This window comes from Arctopsyche grandis, chromosome 4 (assembly GCF_051622035.1).
Source record: "Arctopsyche grandis isolate Sample6627 chromosome 4, ASM5162203v2, whole genome shotgun sequence".
NCBI lineage: Eukaryota > Metazoa > Arthropoda > Insecta > Trichoptera > Hydropsychidae > Arctopsyche > Arctopsyche grandis.
In genome coordinates this window covers 23,224,941-23,243,531 of record NC_135358.1, presented here as the reverse complement: position 1 = coordinate 23,243,531, position 18,591 = coordinate 23,224,941, and the positions used below count along the sequence as shown (strand labels likewise).

Genomic DNA, 18,591 nt, shown 5'->3' with positions numbered 1-18,591 from the left:
GTAATTATTCTGGTGAAATAATATCTAATTATAAATGCAAGAAACAACTGATAAAACTAAACACGTTTCTTTTGTTTTATTTCAAGTTAAAAATTTTCGTAAATTCTTTAATATTGATTTTTCTCGTAGACAGGGTCGTCTAACGTTTTGGGAAATTTTCAGTTTAGGCTACAATAAAAATGTAATTCTTGATACACTTGGCGAATTCTTGCGGAAGAAATTTGTTACATAAAAATATAATAAATAATTATACTAATATTAAAAATAAAAGACAACTGTACAACATAGTGAATTTATTGTAAATAATATATTTATCTTTCTCAATATTTGTGTTTGTATTTTTTATCTTTACAAATTCATTTACTTAATTCAAAGTTTACAATGGAGTTACAAAGTTTGTTACAAAATATTTTCTATAAAACATATTAACATAGACATTTGCAAGGATTCAAAATATCATGAGTCTATTTCCATATATATAAAATATAACGCAAAATATAGATTGATTTCATATATCATTTATTATTAAGTAACTAAGAATGTTAATTCAAATTATAAGCTATTCGTAGATCGTCACATTAAAAACTAGAAATATATTTAAAATTGATTTTAATACAAATTTATTTCATTTATTTTGAAAACAAACAAACAAAACCCGTATCACAGATGCAAACAGGTTCAACTGATTTATTAGAATTATGATATCCTACAGCTACCTACCTATGAACTAGGTATATATTTATTTATAAATTATTGCAAGAAAACATAGATCATATCTTTTTTTTACAACACAACCACAAATCTTTCAAACCTAAATAAATGAACAAACGAAAACAAAATTTACAAATTTAAATAAAATGACTGCACTACAATATTGCTCAAAAGAAATCAGCACTAAAATAATGTCCTTCGACTTCTTCACAATCGAGAATACAGGTAAACAGTAGCGTTCTTTCATCACAATTAATTTCTTCATCACGAACACGCTGCCTTGGCTGCTTTTACAGCTGAAACAACAAGAAACGAGATAAATTTTTCACGTTAAGTTATTTTATTGATTTTTTAAATTTTTTTTTTTTGTTTTGTTTCATTTATGAAATGTATTAGTTTTCTATCTAGGTTTTTTTTTTGTTTTTGACGTCAGATGTTAAGAGACAATCTTCTAAAATTCAACATCTCCAAAAGTATTACTATAAACAATGGTGCTAAGATGCAAAAAAATCAAAATCAAACGGTATTTTGAATACATACTTATCACCACACCACTCCCGTTTGCACGGGATAATGGATTTTTTCAAGTTTTGGCTTAGTGTTGTGTTCGGTCATCAGTTCAATGCCGCAATGAAGCAGAGCAGACCTATTTTAAGGAACCATCTTAAATTTGCGCCATTAGCAATCGTGACAAAATAATAACCCGATTGCGGATGACAGAATATCGAGACTAATTCCCAAACCATGTGTGTAACAACTTTTAAGATGAAAATGATTATCATATACTGAATATATAAAACGTGGTCGTGGGATCAGCCTCTATCAATTTTATGCAGAAAAATAACTTATATAATACACACTTAGAGTGAGAGATGTTTTTAAAATTTTATGTAAAATTAACGAAAACATATATTCTGCATAATAATGAAAAAGACGATTGTCAACATTATTTTAAAAACCTCTCCATATGATAACATGTAAAAGTATATCAACATAAAGTTTTATACACTACTTATAATCAGTTCTGCAATTTCACAGTAATATACATAAATACAGCAATGAATTGCAAATTTTTATATCAAAAGTAATATGTAAACACAATGTTTGTGTGTGGCTTCGTCACATAAGACTGCAAACTTTAAGCTGAAAAATAAAAGATAAACTTTAAAGAATCAAAAAATTACATTTTTTACAAATCAACTGTGCTCCGTTTGTCATAAATTAAATTCTGTAATAAGGATACTTTTACCATAAAGATTGCTCTGTAAATCGTTTACAATTTCCATTTTAATTAACTTACATTATTCACAGTTAATAAATTAAGCCATAATAATCATACAAAACTGTAAAAAAAATTAAATATTCAATGACAACAATTAACTCAATACCTTCTCTTTCTTTCCGTCGAATTTTTTTTCTTCTTCTGTCTATTGTAGCAAGTTCTACTTTTAAACTATGATACACTTTCCTTAACTCCGATAGCCGTGATGTGATCAAAGCTATTCGAGCAGCTCCGTCCAACATAGGATCTGCTTAAAAATATAATCACAACGATAATTATATACGTATATTTAATATGTAGATCCGAAAATACATTCCAATAAATCATACATACCAATTTCTGAATAAAAATTGTACTTTGTCTGTCTGTGTGGATTTGAATGCGAATATGAGGAAACTGTAATTTGATCCTCACTATCACTTAGACGACAACCTCGAGGACGACGACCTCTCCGTGGACCTGCTCCAGGACTGTTCGGTGCACTCGTACGTATAATATTACCTGATAATGGCGCATTCACGTTAACAATACAATTACTGATAAACATTGTATTCACACACATTATAAAAACATACCTGAACTACTTTTTTCAATTTCATTAGATTTTTTAGATGATGCCGCTATTCTACAATCATCTTCGATTAATTTCATATCACACTGATTTTCAACATCAGATAATTGTTGATCTCTGAAATTACATTTTATATAAGAAATACATAATTTAAATCAGCGGTTCCCAACCAGAGTACACGTACTCTCAATAGTATGCAAAGGGTTGTTTAAGGGCACACAAATGTTGGAATGACGCAAAGAGACATATTAACGTTGAAAGATACGCAGTAATCAAAATATTGCTACCAACATTTAAGGCCTACCTTTCCGCGAACAGACAATTATTTATTTTGGCCTAAATGTTGAAGGAGACGGCATCCTATATTTACTCCTTTAATAGAAATTTTCCATTATGGTTATGATTAAAACATATGAAACTGTCACGATATATGTAATTGTTTAAGTTTATCTTAAACAGAAATTCAAACAATTTCTTAAACGATACAATTTGAATATATTCGCCATCAGTTTTCAATTGCCGGTTAATAATTAAGCTTTAATTTTTCTAACTTTCAAAGTGGAAAAGTATAATAAAATATTCATTCTGACATTCTTTTATAAACCTCTCAAGCTATACGTATTTTTTTCACACGCATGGATATGGATCAGTAGTTGAAAACTGAAATAGCAAAAGAGGTGAGATACAACGTGGAAAATTTTCAAAATATGATTAGCATTTTGGAGCAAAACATTAAAAGGACAGTCCTCAGATCTTGGGTGTGGGAAAAAGAGGAAATACTTAAAATATAGATTTTCGCATATAGAAGATGAAAACTGTTTTAAACCCTAGTCTAAAGTGGGTCGGAAAGCGCCGAAAAATGAAAGCATGGATCCTTCCCTAAAACAACACATTAGAATAATATACATCTTTTTATTAATATAGATAATAATATAGATCTTTTTATTAATCTAGAAAAATGCTCTATTTTAAATTTCACTAGAAATAAGTCAATTATTACTAATCAATATCAATTAAATCATTCAATCCTTAACACGTCATCTTCTATTAAGGATCTTGGTGTAATACTCAATAATAAACTAGATTTCTCTGAACATATTTCTTTTATTACCAACAAAGCATTTAAATCTCTTGGATTCCTACTCCGCTCAACAAAACCCTTTAATGATCCTTATGTACTAAAATTACTTTATTTTTCCTTTGTAAGGTCTCACCTTGAATTTGCCTCAATTATCTGGTCACCTTTTTATTTATCCCATATTAATTGTATTGAGAAAGTTCAACTTAAATTTATTAAATCCTTACGCTACCTTTTTCCTACCTATACCCATTCTACTGTTTCCGACATTTTAAAAATCCTTTCTTTTAACAATCTTTCTGTCAGGCGACGACATTCTGATGCTATATTCTTCTTTAAGCTCATAAATGGTTTCCTTGATTGTTCTGATTTACTGAATAAGGTTAATTTCAGAATCCCAGTTCGATACCCTAGACGCGTTACACTCTTTTCACTTGATCCTTTCAATACTAATTCCCAAAAATATTTTTATCTGCAGCGCGTTTATCGTATGTTTAACGGAGAGCTGAATGAGGTTGATCTGTTTGGTATTTCCCTACATCAATTCAGGTCTAACATCAAGAGAATCTTGACCGATTGATTCATTTTTTCTTCTATTCTATTTTTCCAATATTTCCATTATTTTTATACTTTAGTTTAGTTATGTAATGTGCTATTTAATCATATTATAGCTTTCATTCCTTTCCATTTCATTTGTTTATTTTGTATTTACCTTTTTCATTTGTTTTTTATATTTGTAAATTTCAATTTCTTCTTATATTCTATCTTATAACCTTTTCCAAATATTTTAATACTATAGTTTAATTATGCAATGTACTACATATTTTGTCATGCCTTTATTCTTTACTTTTTAATTTGTTTTCCTTATATTTATCTTTTTCATTTTTGTAAAAATCTATTATTGGACTCGGGTGTTACATATATTATTTATTTACTTTTTGTGTTTTTTATACCTATCTCTGTACATCCTGTCTGTTGATTTTTCAATTAATAAAATAAATAAAAATAAATAAATACATAGATAAAAATAAAAATTCTGGTTTTAGGTAAAAATAGGTCAAAATAAAGATAAATTAAATATGACTTCCTATATGTTGTTAGCCAACAAGTTACAAGGACATATTGAAGACAGTTACCATATTACTAAATGTGGTAAAAAAAACAACAGAATAAAATAATTGAACTAACGAAATTCTGTTAATTTCTTTGCAATAACGGACAAAATATCAACACTGGTATTTCCATATTATAAATACTAAAACCGGTATTGTAAATATCAAAGCCGGTATTACAAAAAAACGGGTAATGGAATTGTGATACTTGTGGAATAATTTAACATCAGTTTCATAATAAATTTAGAATAAAAAATATATTTATATCATTTTACGCTAAAAAAAATTTATGTCAAAATCCAAAGAGTTGCCTAGCAGTTCAATCTGCGGTAGGAGGATTTTTTTTATTTACGTCAACCTAAATTCTAGGCTCCTTACAAATTAATAATATTGAAGAGATTTTAAAGGGGGAAAAATAGATCATAAGCATATAATTTCAATTTTTACAAATACCTTAGATTTATTGATTCTTTGAATTAAAATATGACCTTAAAAAGGCCAGATCATCAATGCAAGAATCGCTCAATCTTGGTGGGATATTTGTGCATAATTGAAATCAATTATAGTTAAATTCAAATTTGCCTAAGTTTTAATGCCGAAATATCGGTATTTCGATATCTAAAAATTGGCTAAAATACCGGAATCCCTGTTTTCGGTAATACCAGTATTGCCAACCCTATTTGCAATGTATCAATAAAATTGAATAAAAAACTTTTTTGGATGAGAGATGCGATTTATGAAAATAGGCAACCACTAAGCACACAAGTCAAAAAAGGTTTGGGAACCGCTGATTCAGTTAATTATATTACAGAATAATAAATAAACAATTTATATATGTACATATATGTGTAATTGTACCTTGAAGGAGAAATGTTTCCTTCACTGCTATCTGGTGTAATGGGAGGCGTGTTATCTAAAACCGTATCTGCAGTATTGTTATTGGCCATACAATCTCTTTCATTTCTCATTAATGGTCCTCCATCTCTATGCTCTCTAGGAGGATCTCTCTCTCTTGGAATATCTACATAACAAATGAGAATCACAGTATATAATTATATGAAAATTTAAATTAATAACACATTCAGTGAAAAAATATCAGAATAGTAATAAAATATGATATTATAAAAAAAATATCTCTCTGGAATTTACATATTGTGTAAATTTAATCTTACCTTTATGAACTAAATGTTCTTTGGGAGCTTGATCCACATTTAAGCTAGGTGCCGAAACAAATGGCATTTCTAAATTACGCGTTAATCTAGGTTTCGGGACCTTTACGGCTTCGCCTAGATTATCTGGCGCAGGACTACCAGGTATGGTTTCTTCGCAAAGAAGTAACGATATATTGCTATCTTCTTCCAATTGTTTAGTAGCACAATCTTTTGTCGTTATATTGGATTCAGTCACACATGAAGCCTTTTCTAAATCGACATCGGGAAGAGGTTCAGCTTTGCTCCAATGAGGAACAGGAACTTTTTCCACTTGCACTTTAACTGGTTGGGAGACATTGCTTTCAGATAAACAACTCTGCGATTCTTCCTCACTTAACTTATCGATGATAAGCCTGAAATAAATAAAAAAAACTGTTAATTACAATACTTCACAAGTTAAATCCAAAATAGTTAAACCCAAAATAGATAAAATAAATACCTGCTATCTGAATCGTCACTATCAGTTGAATCACTTCTATCATCTGTTTGGTATTCAGACAGTGGCAAAGCTGGCGTTGGTTGACTGATCTGACTGGACAATTTTTGAATCGTCTCACTGAGAACTTTATTACTTTTTCCACACAACGCCGGTTCTGCTACACTTTTCCTTCGTTCTATCGTTTCTTTCTTAGACACAACAAGTGGTGTCAATTCACATTTTGGTGGTTTGGAATCTGACTTTATGAAAGTTTCAACAATCGCAGAAATCGGTGTTTCCTTCACCGGAACATCAACTTTAAAAATCTCAGGCTTTGGAGACAGAGTTTCTGAAGCAACGTTTTTCTCTTCAATAATCGTTTCAATTGGTTCTGGAGATTTGGGAGAAGCAGAACTTTTTGTGTTCGTAGTTTCCACTTTGGGTGGTTCTTTGAAATCGGGAGATGTAGCTGCTTGTTTAGCGCTGCTGATAGCACGCAAGACTTTTTCAGCAATGGAAGGACCTTCTTTATGTATCAAGAAACCAACAGGCGGTTCAGGCATTATGACATCAGCAAAAGAAGTTACATTGTCAGTATCTTTCTTGGAATCGATTGGCTCAGACACATCCATTGCTGAGGTGGTTTTTGATGTGTTTTGATTTTCAAGCGATTGTTCTTTCTTTGAAACTACTGTTTCTAATACATTTGCAGGAATGTTTAGAATTTCTGGTTTTAATTTTAGCATTACTAACTTAGTATCTGCAACAACTTCACTTTTTTCAATAATAATATTAGTATTAGTAATTTCAACAGTCGGTTCAGTAGTAAATGAGGATAAGAGACCTCCAGTTGGAGCTGTTGGAGTTGCTGGAGTTTTAATTAATAAATCGCCATCGTTACTATCATCCGACATAGAATGAGCATTAACTCTCTGAATGGCGGCATCAATTGGATCTTCATCTGATGACTGTTCGCCTTTAGAGGGGTTTGTAAAGTCATCGTCAATATCTCTCATTTTATTCTGGGCATCCTTCTTTGAATAAGTTTCTTGATTTTTAGATGGCGTAAAGTTTTTGAACATCGGCATATACGACTTGTCAGAAAACAGCTCAGTCTGTTGGTAAGTGAATAATGGGCCTTGTGAATCCTCCTCTTGCATAATCATTCTATTATTTTCAAAATCACCAAATAATGTAATTTCTGTTACCTTTTCTTCAACAGCTTCCGCAGATAATTTATCGAAAACTCCATCATAATGAGATTTCGGTGGTTCTTTCTCAGCTTCCAAAGTTAAGGGTTTGTCAGGTGAAGCATTCGGACTCAATTTTAAAGGAGGAATATCGTCAAATATACGATGTGGTGGCATCCTTTTCTTCTTTTCTTCTGATTTCCTAGCTTCGAATTCAAAAGGCTCAGGTTCTTTGAATTCATAAATATCTTCTGCAACTTTTTCAGGAGTCTTATCGTGTTTAAAAGCCACCTTTATTTCTTCTCTGGGAGCTTGATTGGGCGACTCAGTTTTTGCAGCATCTTTGCCTGCTTGCTTCATGGGAGAATCAAGTCCTTTTAATTCTGACCTTATTTCATTAAGATCAAAATCCCTTCCTAAAAACTCAAAATATAATTAATAGCCAGACCAAATTATTTGATATCACCAATAAACGAAAATACCTCGTGGGCTTTGATTCCCATCCTGTTTTAATCGAGTTCTCTTAACTCTAGCTTGAGAACTTTCAGCTGAACGTTTCACTTGTGGGGTTTTTGTCAACTTGGGAGTTTTCACAATTTTTTCTTTCACACTATCAGACACTTTTTCAGTCACTGGAGAAGTATCGCGAATAACTAAAAGCCAGATCAATGAAAAATAGTTAGTGGAAATATGATACGCAAAATAAATATACATAGTATGTACAATATAATACCTTTTTCAGTGGGTGGAACTTTATCTTCTATTATTTTTTTAGTCTGACTGCTAGAATCTGATTCAGAATCACTATCAGACTCGGACTGAACAGATGCATCTAAAAATCACAAAAGCCATATTATAATGCACAACACAGCAATCGTAAAGCAGGTCACACACCAAAACCATTTGACTTTGAGCGACTTCTTAATTTTTCTCAAAATTCGTGATTTGTATGTATGTATATGTATGTACATACATGTATCACAACGTAATATCAAGACAAGAAAAAAAATTTAAATCGTCATGTCGAAGCTGCACCATTTTGGTACTAGTATGGTCTAATTATTTAGTTAGGCTTAAACTATAAGAGAAATACATTAAACTCTTACCAGTTGAAGGTTGTGTAGTTGGAGTTGTATTATTAGAACCACCACGATTTCTAGTATGTGGCTTGGTAGAAAGGGGAGTCGATGGTAAATTCGATGATTGACTACGCGATTTCTTTCCAGCGGAACTCTCTGGTGGCCCACTGTTGTTCGAAGTACTTTTTTTCCCCTAAAATTTTACAACAAAGCTTACAAAAAAATAAAAATAAAACTTTGAAATTTTAAAATATCATATAATAATCACCTTGTCTTTGTGTTTGCTTTTAGAATGTTGTGAAAGATTATCAGCAATTCTCGAAGGCTTAATCCACTCATCGTATCTGGTATTCCAACCTGTATAGTGAACTCTAAGCATTGCATCAGGACCTTTGCCTGTAATTTCGATAACTTTAGCTTCATAAGTGACCTTGGATTCAGAATGAGTCGGACCATAATAAACTTTCAATTTATCGCCAACATCGGCAGAGATGATTTGGGAAGCATCTAGAGACCTGAGAAAAAAGATAATATCAAAAATCGAGCCTAAGAAATGATAAATCTTTATATGTAGATCCAAATTATTTCTTACTCAGTTAATTTTCGTTTCCTTGGCTTTTTACTTGGTTGTATTTGGGAGTTTGAATTGTTTGGAGTCTGCGGTGGAGTGATATCATTTGGAGTGACTAAATTTCTTCTAGAAGGTGTTTTTCCATTTTTACTACCCCTACTAGAGCTATCACTGTCATTTTTATCACTGGAAGACGTTTGTTTTTTTACTGTAGATGATGATCCAGAAGAGTCTTTATCTTTGCCTTTATCTATTTCCAATGACTGTTTTTTATTTGTGGTTGATGAATCACTCGATGATGATTTACATCTAGCTTCGACTAAAAGATATACAACAAACACAAATGAGATATAATTTAATAAATAAATATTTCAAAAGATGAAAAGAAAATATAAAAAATAATCACTTTTAGCTGGAGTTTGATCAGATTTACTACTGGGAGCACATCTTGGTAGTGAATTTCGTCTATGCGCTATTTTCTTCCCAGATCCTTTCTCAGATTTTTTTACATCAATCGTACCGGAAGCACTTTTGAATAATTTTGATTTAGGTGTATCTTGTACCTTAATTTTTTCAACTGGTTTTTCTATTATTACTGGTTCAGTTTTACTATAAATATTAGAATTAGTTATAATATGATCAATATAGGTTTAAAAATAAATGAATAATTTCAGTAAATAAATAATATTTACAGGGATAAAGGTGCTAAGGGTTGATTATCCCCACTATCCTCTTCACTGCTGTTTACAACACTTTCAGTTTTTAATTTTACTTCTTTCTGTTTCACTTTCAAAGATTCTTTGTCCTTTGATTTGTCTTTAGTATCTTTCTCTTTAATATCCTTCTCTTTGGTATCCTTTGCCTTTTCTTTACCTTTAATATCCTTTTCTTTTTCGCCATTTTTAGGTTCTTTAACATCTTTATCTTTCTCTTTTGTATCTTTCTCCTTTATATCTTTCTCTTTTATATCTTTCTCTTTCGGAAGAGGTTTTATTTCTTTTTCTTTTACTTCCAAGTCTTTACATTTGGAATCTTTTTCTTTACTTTTAACATCCTTTTCATTGTCTTTATCTTTACTTTTAGCATCCTTTTCACTATCTTTATCTTTACCTTTAACTACAGCCGGTTTGCTCGTTTCCAATATTTTTTCCTTCAATAAAAAAAAAACATTTTAGATTACAAAATATACAATTTATATGTATATATATATATATATATATATATATATATATATATATATATATATATATATATATATATATACTAGCTGTATTACCCGGCTTCGCTCAGTGTTTATAATATAAACCGCTTAAACATGACTAAGCTAATTTAATTAAAAAAAAAAAAAATTAAAAAAAAATTAAAAAATTTAAAAAAAAAATTAAAAAAAAATTAAAAATAAAAAAAAAAAAATCAAAAAAAAAATAAAAAAAAAAAATCAAAAAAAAAATCTAATTTTTTTTTTTGCCTTCTAGGGCTTCGCCCTCGGCACCCCCCTGAGCCTTTGCCTTCTAGGGCTTCGCCCCTCCACGCCCCATGAGCAATTGCCGTTTAGGGCTTCGCCCCCATGATCAGTTGCCTTTTAGGGCTTCGCCCCTCCGCGCCCCCATGATTCAAAGCCGTCTAGGGCTTCGCCCCCCTTAGTTAATGCCTTTTAGGGCTTCGCCCCCCGCGCCCCCAAGATTAATTGCCGTTTCGGGCTTCGCCCCCCTTAGTTAATGCCTTTTAGGGCTTCGCCCCTCCGCACCCCCATGATTAAATGCCGTCTAGGGCTTCGCCCCCCCTAGTTAATGCCTTTTAGGGCTTCGCCCCCCGCGCCCCCAAGATTAATTGCCGTTTAGGGCTTCGCCCCCCTTAGTTAATGCCTTTTAGGGCTTCGCCCCTCCGCGCCCCCATGATTAAATGCCGTCTAAGGCTTCGCCCCCATGATCAGTTGCCTTTTAGGGCTTCGCCCCTCCGCGCCCCCATGATTAATTGCCGTCTAGGGCTTCGCCCCCCTTAGTTAATGCCTATTAGGGCTTGCGCCCCATGAGGCTGGGCCCCCCGGGCCCCCTTCGGGGCCCCACGGGGCTGCGCCCCTTGTGGCGCCCCCTTTTGAGCCCCATGGGGCTGCGCCCCATGAGGCTGGGCCCCCCGGGCCCCCATTCGGGGCCCCACGGGGCTGCGCCCCTTGTGGCACCCCCTTTTGAGCCCCATGGGGCTGCGCCCCATGAGGCTGGGCCCCCCGGGCCCCCTTCGGGACCCCACGGGGCTGCGCCCCATGTGGCGCCCCCTTTTGAGCCCCATGGGGCTGCGCCCCATGAGGCTGGGCCCCCCCGGGGCCCCACGGGGCTGCGCCCCTCGTGGCGCCCCCTTTTGAGCCCCATGGGGCTGCGCCCCATGAGGCTGGGCCCCCCGGGCCCCCTTCGGGGCCCCACGGGGCTGCGTCCCTTGTGGCGCCCCCTTTTGAGCCCCATGGGGCTGCGCCCCATGAGGCTGGGCCCCCCGGGCCCCTTTCGGGGCCCCACGGGGCCCCACGGGGCTGCGCCCCTTGTGGCGCCCCCTTTTGAGCCCCATGGGGCTGCGCCCCATGAGGCTGGGCCCCCCCGGGGCCCCACGGGGCTGCGCCCCTCGTGGCGCCCCCTTTTGAGCCCCATGGGGCTGCGCCCCATGAGGCTGGGCCCCCCGGGCCCCTTTCGGGGCCCCACGGGGCTGCGCCCCTTGTGGCGCCCCCTTTTGAGCCCCATAGGGCTGCGCCCCATGAGGCTGGGCCCCCCCGGGGCCCCACGGGGCTGCGCCCCTCGTGGCGCCCCCTTTTGAGCCCCATGGGGCTGCGCCCCATGAGGCTGGGCCCCCCGGGCCCCCTTCGGGGCCCCACGGGGCTGCGCCCCTTGTGGCGCCCCTGGCGGGGCCCCATGAAACTACTCGCCTTGCGCCCCCGCGGGGGTGAATCCATTGAATCGAAAAAAACAAATCGGCGCCCATGGATCGAAAAAAAAAAAAACGAATCACGTGTTCGATGACGTCACCGATCTACGGACGACGAAGAAGACGACGAAGAAGACGACGACCAAGGATACATACAAAGTCTCTTTCCAAATTATAGATTAGATATATATTTTTTTTTTTTTTTTATTTACTTCACTAGAAACTGTTGCAGTCGGTGGAGCTGGACTGGCAGACTTTGGTGTTGAACTACTATGCATTTTATCTTTATCTCTAATAAGACTTCGACCTGTCGTTCTACCACTTCTAGGATGTGACAGAAGTGTAACCCCAAGTTTACGATAGAAATCTTCAAAACTATGTAAAAATCTAAAAACAAAAATACGTATAAGTAAGATCTCAATATAATTACAACATGTCACATTGAATGAATTGGAATGAATAAATATCTTTACTTTTTATAAGCTTGTCTACACGAATTTGTAACACTAGAAGTAGCAGGAACAAAGCCCAACCTCAACGAAATCTTCCTCCATTGATTTTGATTTGTCACTCTGTTATAACCACCTAGTTTTTGTACTACCTGTAAATAACATTCCCATGTTAAAGTTAAAAACAAATATTTTGAAAAAAAACTGTAAATATTAAAACAACTTACATTAAATAGACGATATAGATCTATATCTTTATTAGCGATAGTAGGTTGGAGATTTAAAGGAGTTCCTCTATCATCCATAAATTTATACAATTGAGCTACAAAATGATCTTTCTCCTCGTGTGGTTCATCATCCATGCTCTGAAATTAAATAAAAAATTATCACAATCTACCTGGAATTTATGTGCGACATAAAAATAATAAATAATGTAAAATGAGTTCATTACGCGATATTATAACCTAAAAAAAATATACGTATATAAAATATAGTATTAAATATTTCATTATAAAAAAGGACCCAATAAAACTAGAAATAGCTAGAAAAATTTCACACCTAGAATAAAAATATACACTCACATCTTCGGAATCCATTTCATCCGATTGTGATTGAGATTCTTGACCGAATAGTATATCACGATCCCAATGAGCTGGCAAAACGCCCTTGTCGAGATATAAAATAGCAGCATCGACTCCAATCCACTCAGACGATGCATTGTTCCTTCGGAATTCTCTTGCCTCTTTTTTAGGGACTGTATAGCTAAAAAAGAAAAGGAAATTATTTATGTGTATCAATACGTAAAAAAAGTATCCTAATACGAGACAAAATTGAAAAAAACTCACTATCTTCCATCTTTGAATGATCGGACTAAATAGTCATCTTTCACTTTTATTTTAACAGTATCTTGAGCATTGGGGGCGACGACAAGACCTGGAAACCACTGATGCGAATGATGCGCCCTTTTTTTGTCTCCGGTGGAACACTGTACTAATACAACACGACCTGCGTGAGGTTCGCGCTCGGTTATCGTACTTCCGGGTCCGGTGCTCAGTCCACCAGATCCTCCAGCCCATTCTGACGCCTCACTGTCGCTATCGTCAGACCTGACGAAAATAATAACAGTTAAATATACACGCAAAGTAATGAAAATTCTTTCTGACGAACAAACAAATATTTACTGTGCTCTATTAGTTCGTCTGCCTCTTCTTCCTGAAGAACCTATAACAGGATTTCCGAAGTGTTCTGGATGGGTGAGCGGAAGTTGATCGAGCGTTTCACTTTCAGCAAAATGTCGTCCACTCTTGAGACACAATGCACTTCTTCGGAGTGTAGTAATATCGCCATCATCGAATACTACATGTTGCACGGTGAAAATAATGTACAATTAGTTCGCTTATAATTATTACATAAATAAGAAAGTAAGAAAGTTTGCACTAACCAACTGTGTATTGGCTGCAATCTTGGATTTTTGTAATGATAGCCTCCAATGTTTCCTTCTTTGACTCTAATTTTACTTCAACAGTATTTCCTACACGTAGTGTGCCTTTTACTGCATCGTCTAAAACGGTTACAGAACCAGTACCTACACCTTTAAATGAAACCTGTAAAAAATAAACAATGAATAATTAAATTAATTTATGTTTTCTTTCCCTTTGATATTTCCAAAAGAATGGAAATATCAAAGTGCATTTGTATGCTTAAACTGACAGTCAAATTTTCTCAGAATGCAATATAATAGTATATGTCCGTAAATGCTAATATTGATGTTTATCATGAATAAATAATGAACGTACACATTTTCACGATTGCATCAAGTCTATGCATATTATTTCTAAATTTAGATGTTTATTGCTGCTTTTGATTTTTTTTTTATTCAACGCATCAAATTCAAATACTCATACAAATGGTATTTTTAATTGGAAGACTGTTATTATTTTTTTAAATAATTGAATAAGAAAATATGATATAAAAAATACGATATCACACGGACACAAAGAGAGTGTGGATTGAAAAATAATAAACATTTAGCATTAAATAAATACATAGGGAATAATAAAAAAAATCAATATCGGCCAGCCATACGTCCAGACATGGGGCCCCTTGAGTAGTCCAGGCCCTGGAACTTTACCCCGGTTCTCTCCCCCCCCCCCCTCTCATTGGTCCTGAATATAATATATTGTTTGCTTTAAAATTTTACCTTGTGGGTGACCTGGAGAAATCAATTATTTAACAGCCACCTTACATGTCAATAATCCTTTCATCATCATCGATTCATTTTCAAAACCACCCGTTGATCTATCAATGGGCAAAATGTAATGTAACATAGAGATTTTCTACTGCTGATCACCAAAAAGGCCTCAGCGTATAAACTTGGTTGTTGTATAAAGTCATATACAACAACCAAGGTCTCGCAATGATCTTTCTGTGCGGAGAGTACCCGATGGGTATATGTATTAAGCAGTTTAAGTCTGTGTATTCATTCAGAGCTGGCAGGCCAACAAGTCAAGAAAAAAAAACTACCACTAAATAGCTGCATATTTCAGTCCAATCTCGGAATCCCCTCTACACGTCCATGCTACCGTATTCTACATATATAAAATCCACTAATATTATATTGAAGCATTGGGATTTCTTTAATAATCATACTAATGTACAAACAAGACCAGAGTGAATTGAGTCAATTTTTGAAGCATTTTCATACTTCCCTTTTGGTTACCGGCATATTTTAAGTTTAGCATTCTCTTTACTGGTTAGTAAAGAGAATGCTAAAATTAAATACATCTAAAATTTTGTGTATTTCGATTAAGAGAGAAGTGAATTTTGGATTAATAAAATGCCAAGTATATTTTAAGAACATTAAGAAAATTAAAGTGTAAACAAAAAATATATACGATTTAAAAAATTCGACTGTGGGTAGTTTTGACAAATGGTAACAAAGATTCGACATTTATAGCGTGAATTATTTGTAGAATAAATACAGTTCATTGTTTTTACAATACGGTGACCTGAATAAACAAATAAAATATGAACTACGTAAAAAAATAAAGTCAACATAAATACCTTGCATTTAATATTCTTGACTACTTTCTTGATTTTAGCTTCGCAAAATGCTCCTTTGTATTTTGCGCTGACGTCAGTACCGACAGGCAAAAACGGTGGATCATCAGCTTGCTGCGAAAAAAACGAGTAGCAAACATTTTAAAGACAAATGCAATATGTGTGTGTGTGTACTCAGTAACAGGTGTTATATCGTGCACACTATAGTTTTTATTATTGAAATAATTTTCACTCACCATAGCTGATTATTTTATAATCTGCGTTTATACTCTGTAAAAACCCTCATGAATGATGATCCTGCAACAGATAAGAAAATATAGTCAAAATATTGCACCGTCTGAATCTGTCATTTTCGATCGAACACAAAGAACATTCAACGCGGGTCACTTTTGATGATTTTTAGACATTTGCTCGAATCGTATGACCAAACGATATTGCACAAGATGTATATATATGTACGTACAGGAATGTGAAAAATTTTCGATACGTGTCTTTTTTTATTATATTATATTGTGCAAATAGCAGAAATGGCATTGAAACAAAATATAAAATTCAAAAGAGAAAAACCAATCGATACAACAAATATAAATAAATATTTTTATTGACACACTATAATAAGACAAATGAATTATATTTTAATTGAAAATTGAAAATATAAATATGGGAATAAAATTGGAACAGTGTTGTGTTTATGGGAGTGTATGGAGGTGAGGAGAGGTGAGGTGAGGTGAGGTGAGGTGAAGGTGAAGGTGTCGAAAAGATGGCGATACCTGAATGAAGAGCGATCCGAGAGTGGGGCGGGGGCGGGGGCGGGGGCGGGGGGCCGGGGGCGCACTCCGAGGGGCGTTTCCCACCCAGCCGAGGCAACTCGACGCAATGCAATGCAATGTAGGACAGCGAGACGGTGAACGGTGAACGGTGAACGACGAACGACGAACGATGAACGGTGAAATGGCGCAATGGCACGACGACGCGTGTCAACGGAGGGGCCGAGGGGCAGGGGGCCGGGGGGGGGCCGCGGCTCGGGGGCGGAGGGCCGAAGAGTGAGAGTGAGAGCGAGAGCGAGAGCGAGAACGAGAACGAAAGCGAGAGCGCTAGAGTGCGGGAGGCGACGGCCGCAGCCGCTCGCGCCGCCCGCGAGAAAGCGACACTGCGGGGTTGCCATCGCCATCTGCCACTTGCCAATTACCTACTTTTTCCATCGCGTGCACACTGCCTAAAAATATATTCCCTGCGTGTACGTCGACACATTTAATTTCGTTGGTCACAAAGCGCCCCCTCAAAAGTCACTAAAATCTCTATGACGGAACATCTGGCAGCCGAAAAGTCCATCATACAAACGAAAACTCGAGTGGCAAATATTCCGCATTCGTGGTTTTTATAGCAAAAATTGTCTTTGTGATCATCGCAATGGGGCCGTCCACACACAAGATATCAACTAACAATATTTACTGAATCTAGAAAATACAGTGCGTTCGAACGCAATGCTCTCATACGTTCGATTCGCGGTATTTACTAGACCTAGTAGATATCGTTAGTTGATATATTGTGTGTGGACGGTAAACGGACTACTAGTCACATGTGAACCGGTCACAGGACAACCGGTCGCTCTAGATCGGTCTCACGTGATCACCCGTCACACTAAAACTAGTCACGAGAAAACTGGTCACACCCGAAAATTCGACCAATTTTTAATTTTTGGGTGTGACCAATTTTTTCGGGACAAATTTTCGGGTGTGACCAGTCTTCTGGTGACCAGTTTTCGGGTGTGACCAGTTTTCTCGTGACCAGTGTTAGTGTGACGGGTGATCACGTGTGACCGATCTAGACCTCACCGGTTGTCCTGTGACCGGTTTACATTTGACTAGTAATCACCGAACCGTGTGGACGGCGCCAATGTGAGTAATAATCCAATTACCTTAATTTCAATTATAATCCCCTGCATATACCATCTGAAATCGTATTTAATGATTTATTTTATCTTTAATTTATACAAGGAAAGCTTAACAGGTGAAACCCCAATGCACCTTCCTGACTAGAAACATTGTATATTTGATTCAAATATTATTAGTATTTTACAAAGTACATGAATACATATCAAATTATTATCCACAGAGTATCTATGAACAAATTTATAAATTTGCAGCATTTTAAATGATTCATCGAAAATTCAGTAAATACATATCAATTCACATCCACACACATTTATGGTCAAATTTATAAATTTGCAGCATTTTAAATGATTCATCGAAAATTCAGTAAATACATATCAATTCACATCCACACACATTTATGGTCAAATTTGTAAATTTGCAACATTTTATACAATTCAGCGAAATTCGAAATTGCTGAAAACTCGAGATTTTGCGAGAAAATGGGTAAGGTTGCCAATTTGTTGGAACCGTTTCAATGAAAATCAGATAAATTGGCAACTATAATACTAAACGATCGACCTGAAGTCACAAATCCAAGGTCTGACCAGCAGAAACCAGTGGGATTTGAACCCGTGACCATTCTGTTCAAAGCAGTATATGCAACCACTAGTATATTCTGCTGGTTTGCTTGCAGGACCATATATATTTTATATTTTACTCGGATTATTTACATTTTACAAGAGATTTAGACGCCGTAGCCTTTACGTCTTATGAAAAAAAAATAATAGTTTAGCAACTCTTGATGAGTTTGACCACATCCACAGTGTTAGTGAGAATAACGGTGAAGTTGGAGATTTATAATACTTACAACATTCACGGTGACGTCGCTAGGTCCGTGCAGGAGTGCGGTCTACACCGGGTGACACCAAGTTGTTTTAATTGAAAAACGCTAATTCAACAGATTCGTTGTATGACGATCCTCAAGTGGCTACACGCTTCGTTGCCGTTTCTGTATATACTAGTGTTGTACCCGATAAAATATCAGCGCATGGGTGTTGGCCAGTAGCGGCTCGTAAGA

At 35.9% G+C, this 18,591-nt stretch overlaps 1 protein-coding gene across 1 annotated transcript; it reads right to left on the bottom strand.

The window, feature by feature from the left end:
* Positions 1 to 277: 277 nt before the first annotated feature.
* htk (AT-rich interaction domain hat-trick) lies at positions 278 to 16,853 on the bottom strand. The gene is made up of 25 exons (XM_077429046.1): positions 16,410 to 16,853; positions 15,876 to 15,936; positions 15,643 to 15,753; positions 14,021 to 14,183; positions 13,761 to 13,935; positions 13,425 to 13,685; positions 13,161 to 13,341; positions 12,807 to 12,944; positions 12,604 to 12,731; positions 12,343 to 12,517; positions 9,916 to 10,373; positions 9,630 to 9,832; positions 9,245 to 9,542; positions 8,921 to 9,167; positions 8,680 to 8,845; positions 8,307 to 8,405; positions 8,056 to 8,226; positions 7,592 to 7,989; positions 6,405 to 7,498; positions 5,927 to 6,318; positions 5,613 to 5,775; positions 2,569 to 2,681; positions 2,327 to 2,494; positions 2,100 to 2,240; positions 278 to 1,007 (listed from the first exon to the last, which is right to left on the bottom strand). Exons 2-25 carry the CDS (start codon positions 15,876 to 15,878, stop codon positions 976 to 978), a joined length of 5,478 nt encoding a protein of 1,825 aa, XP_077285172.1. The 5' UTR covers positions 15,879 to 15,936; positions 16,410 to 16,853; the 3' UTR covers positions 278 to 975.
* Positions 16,854 to 18,591: the final 1,738 nt, after the last annotated feature.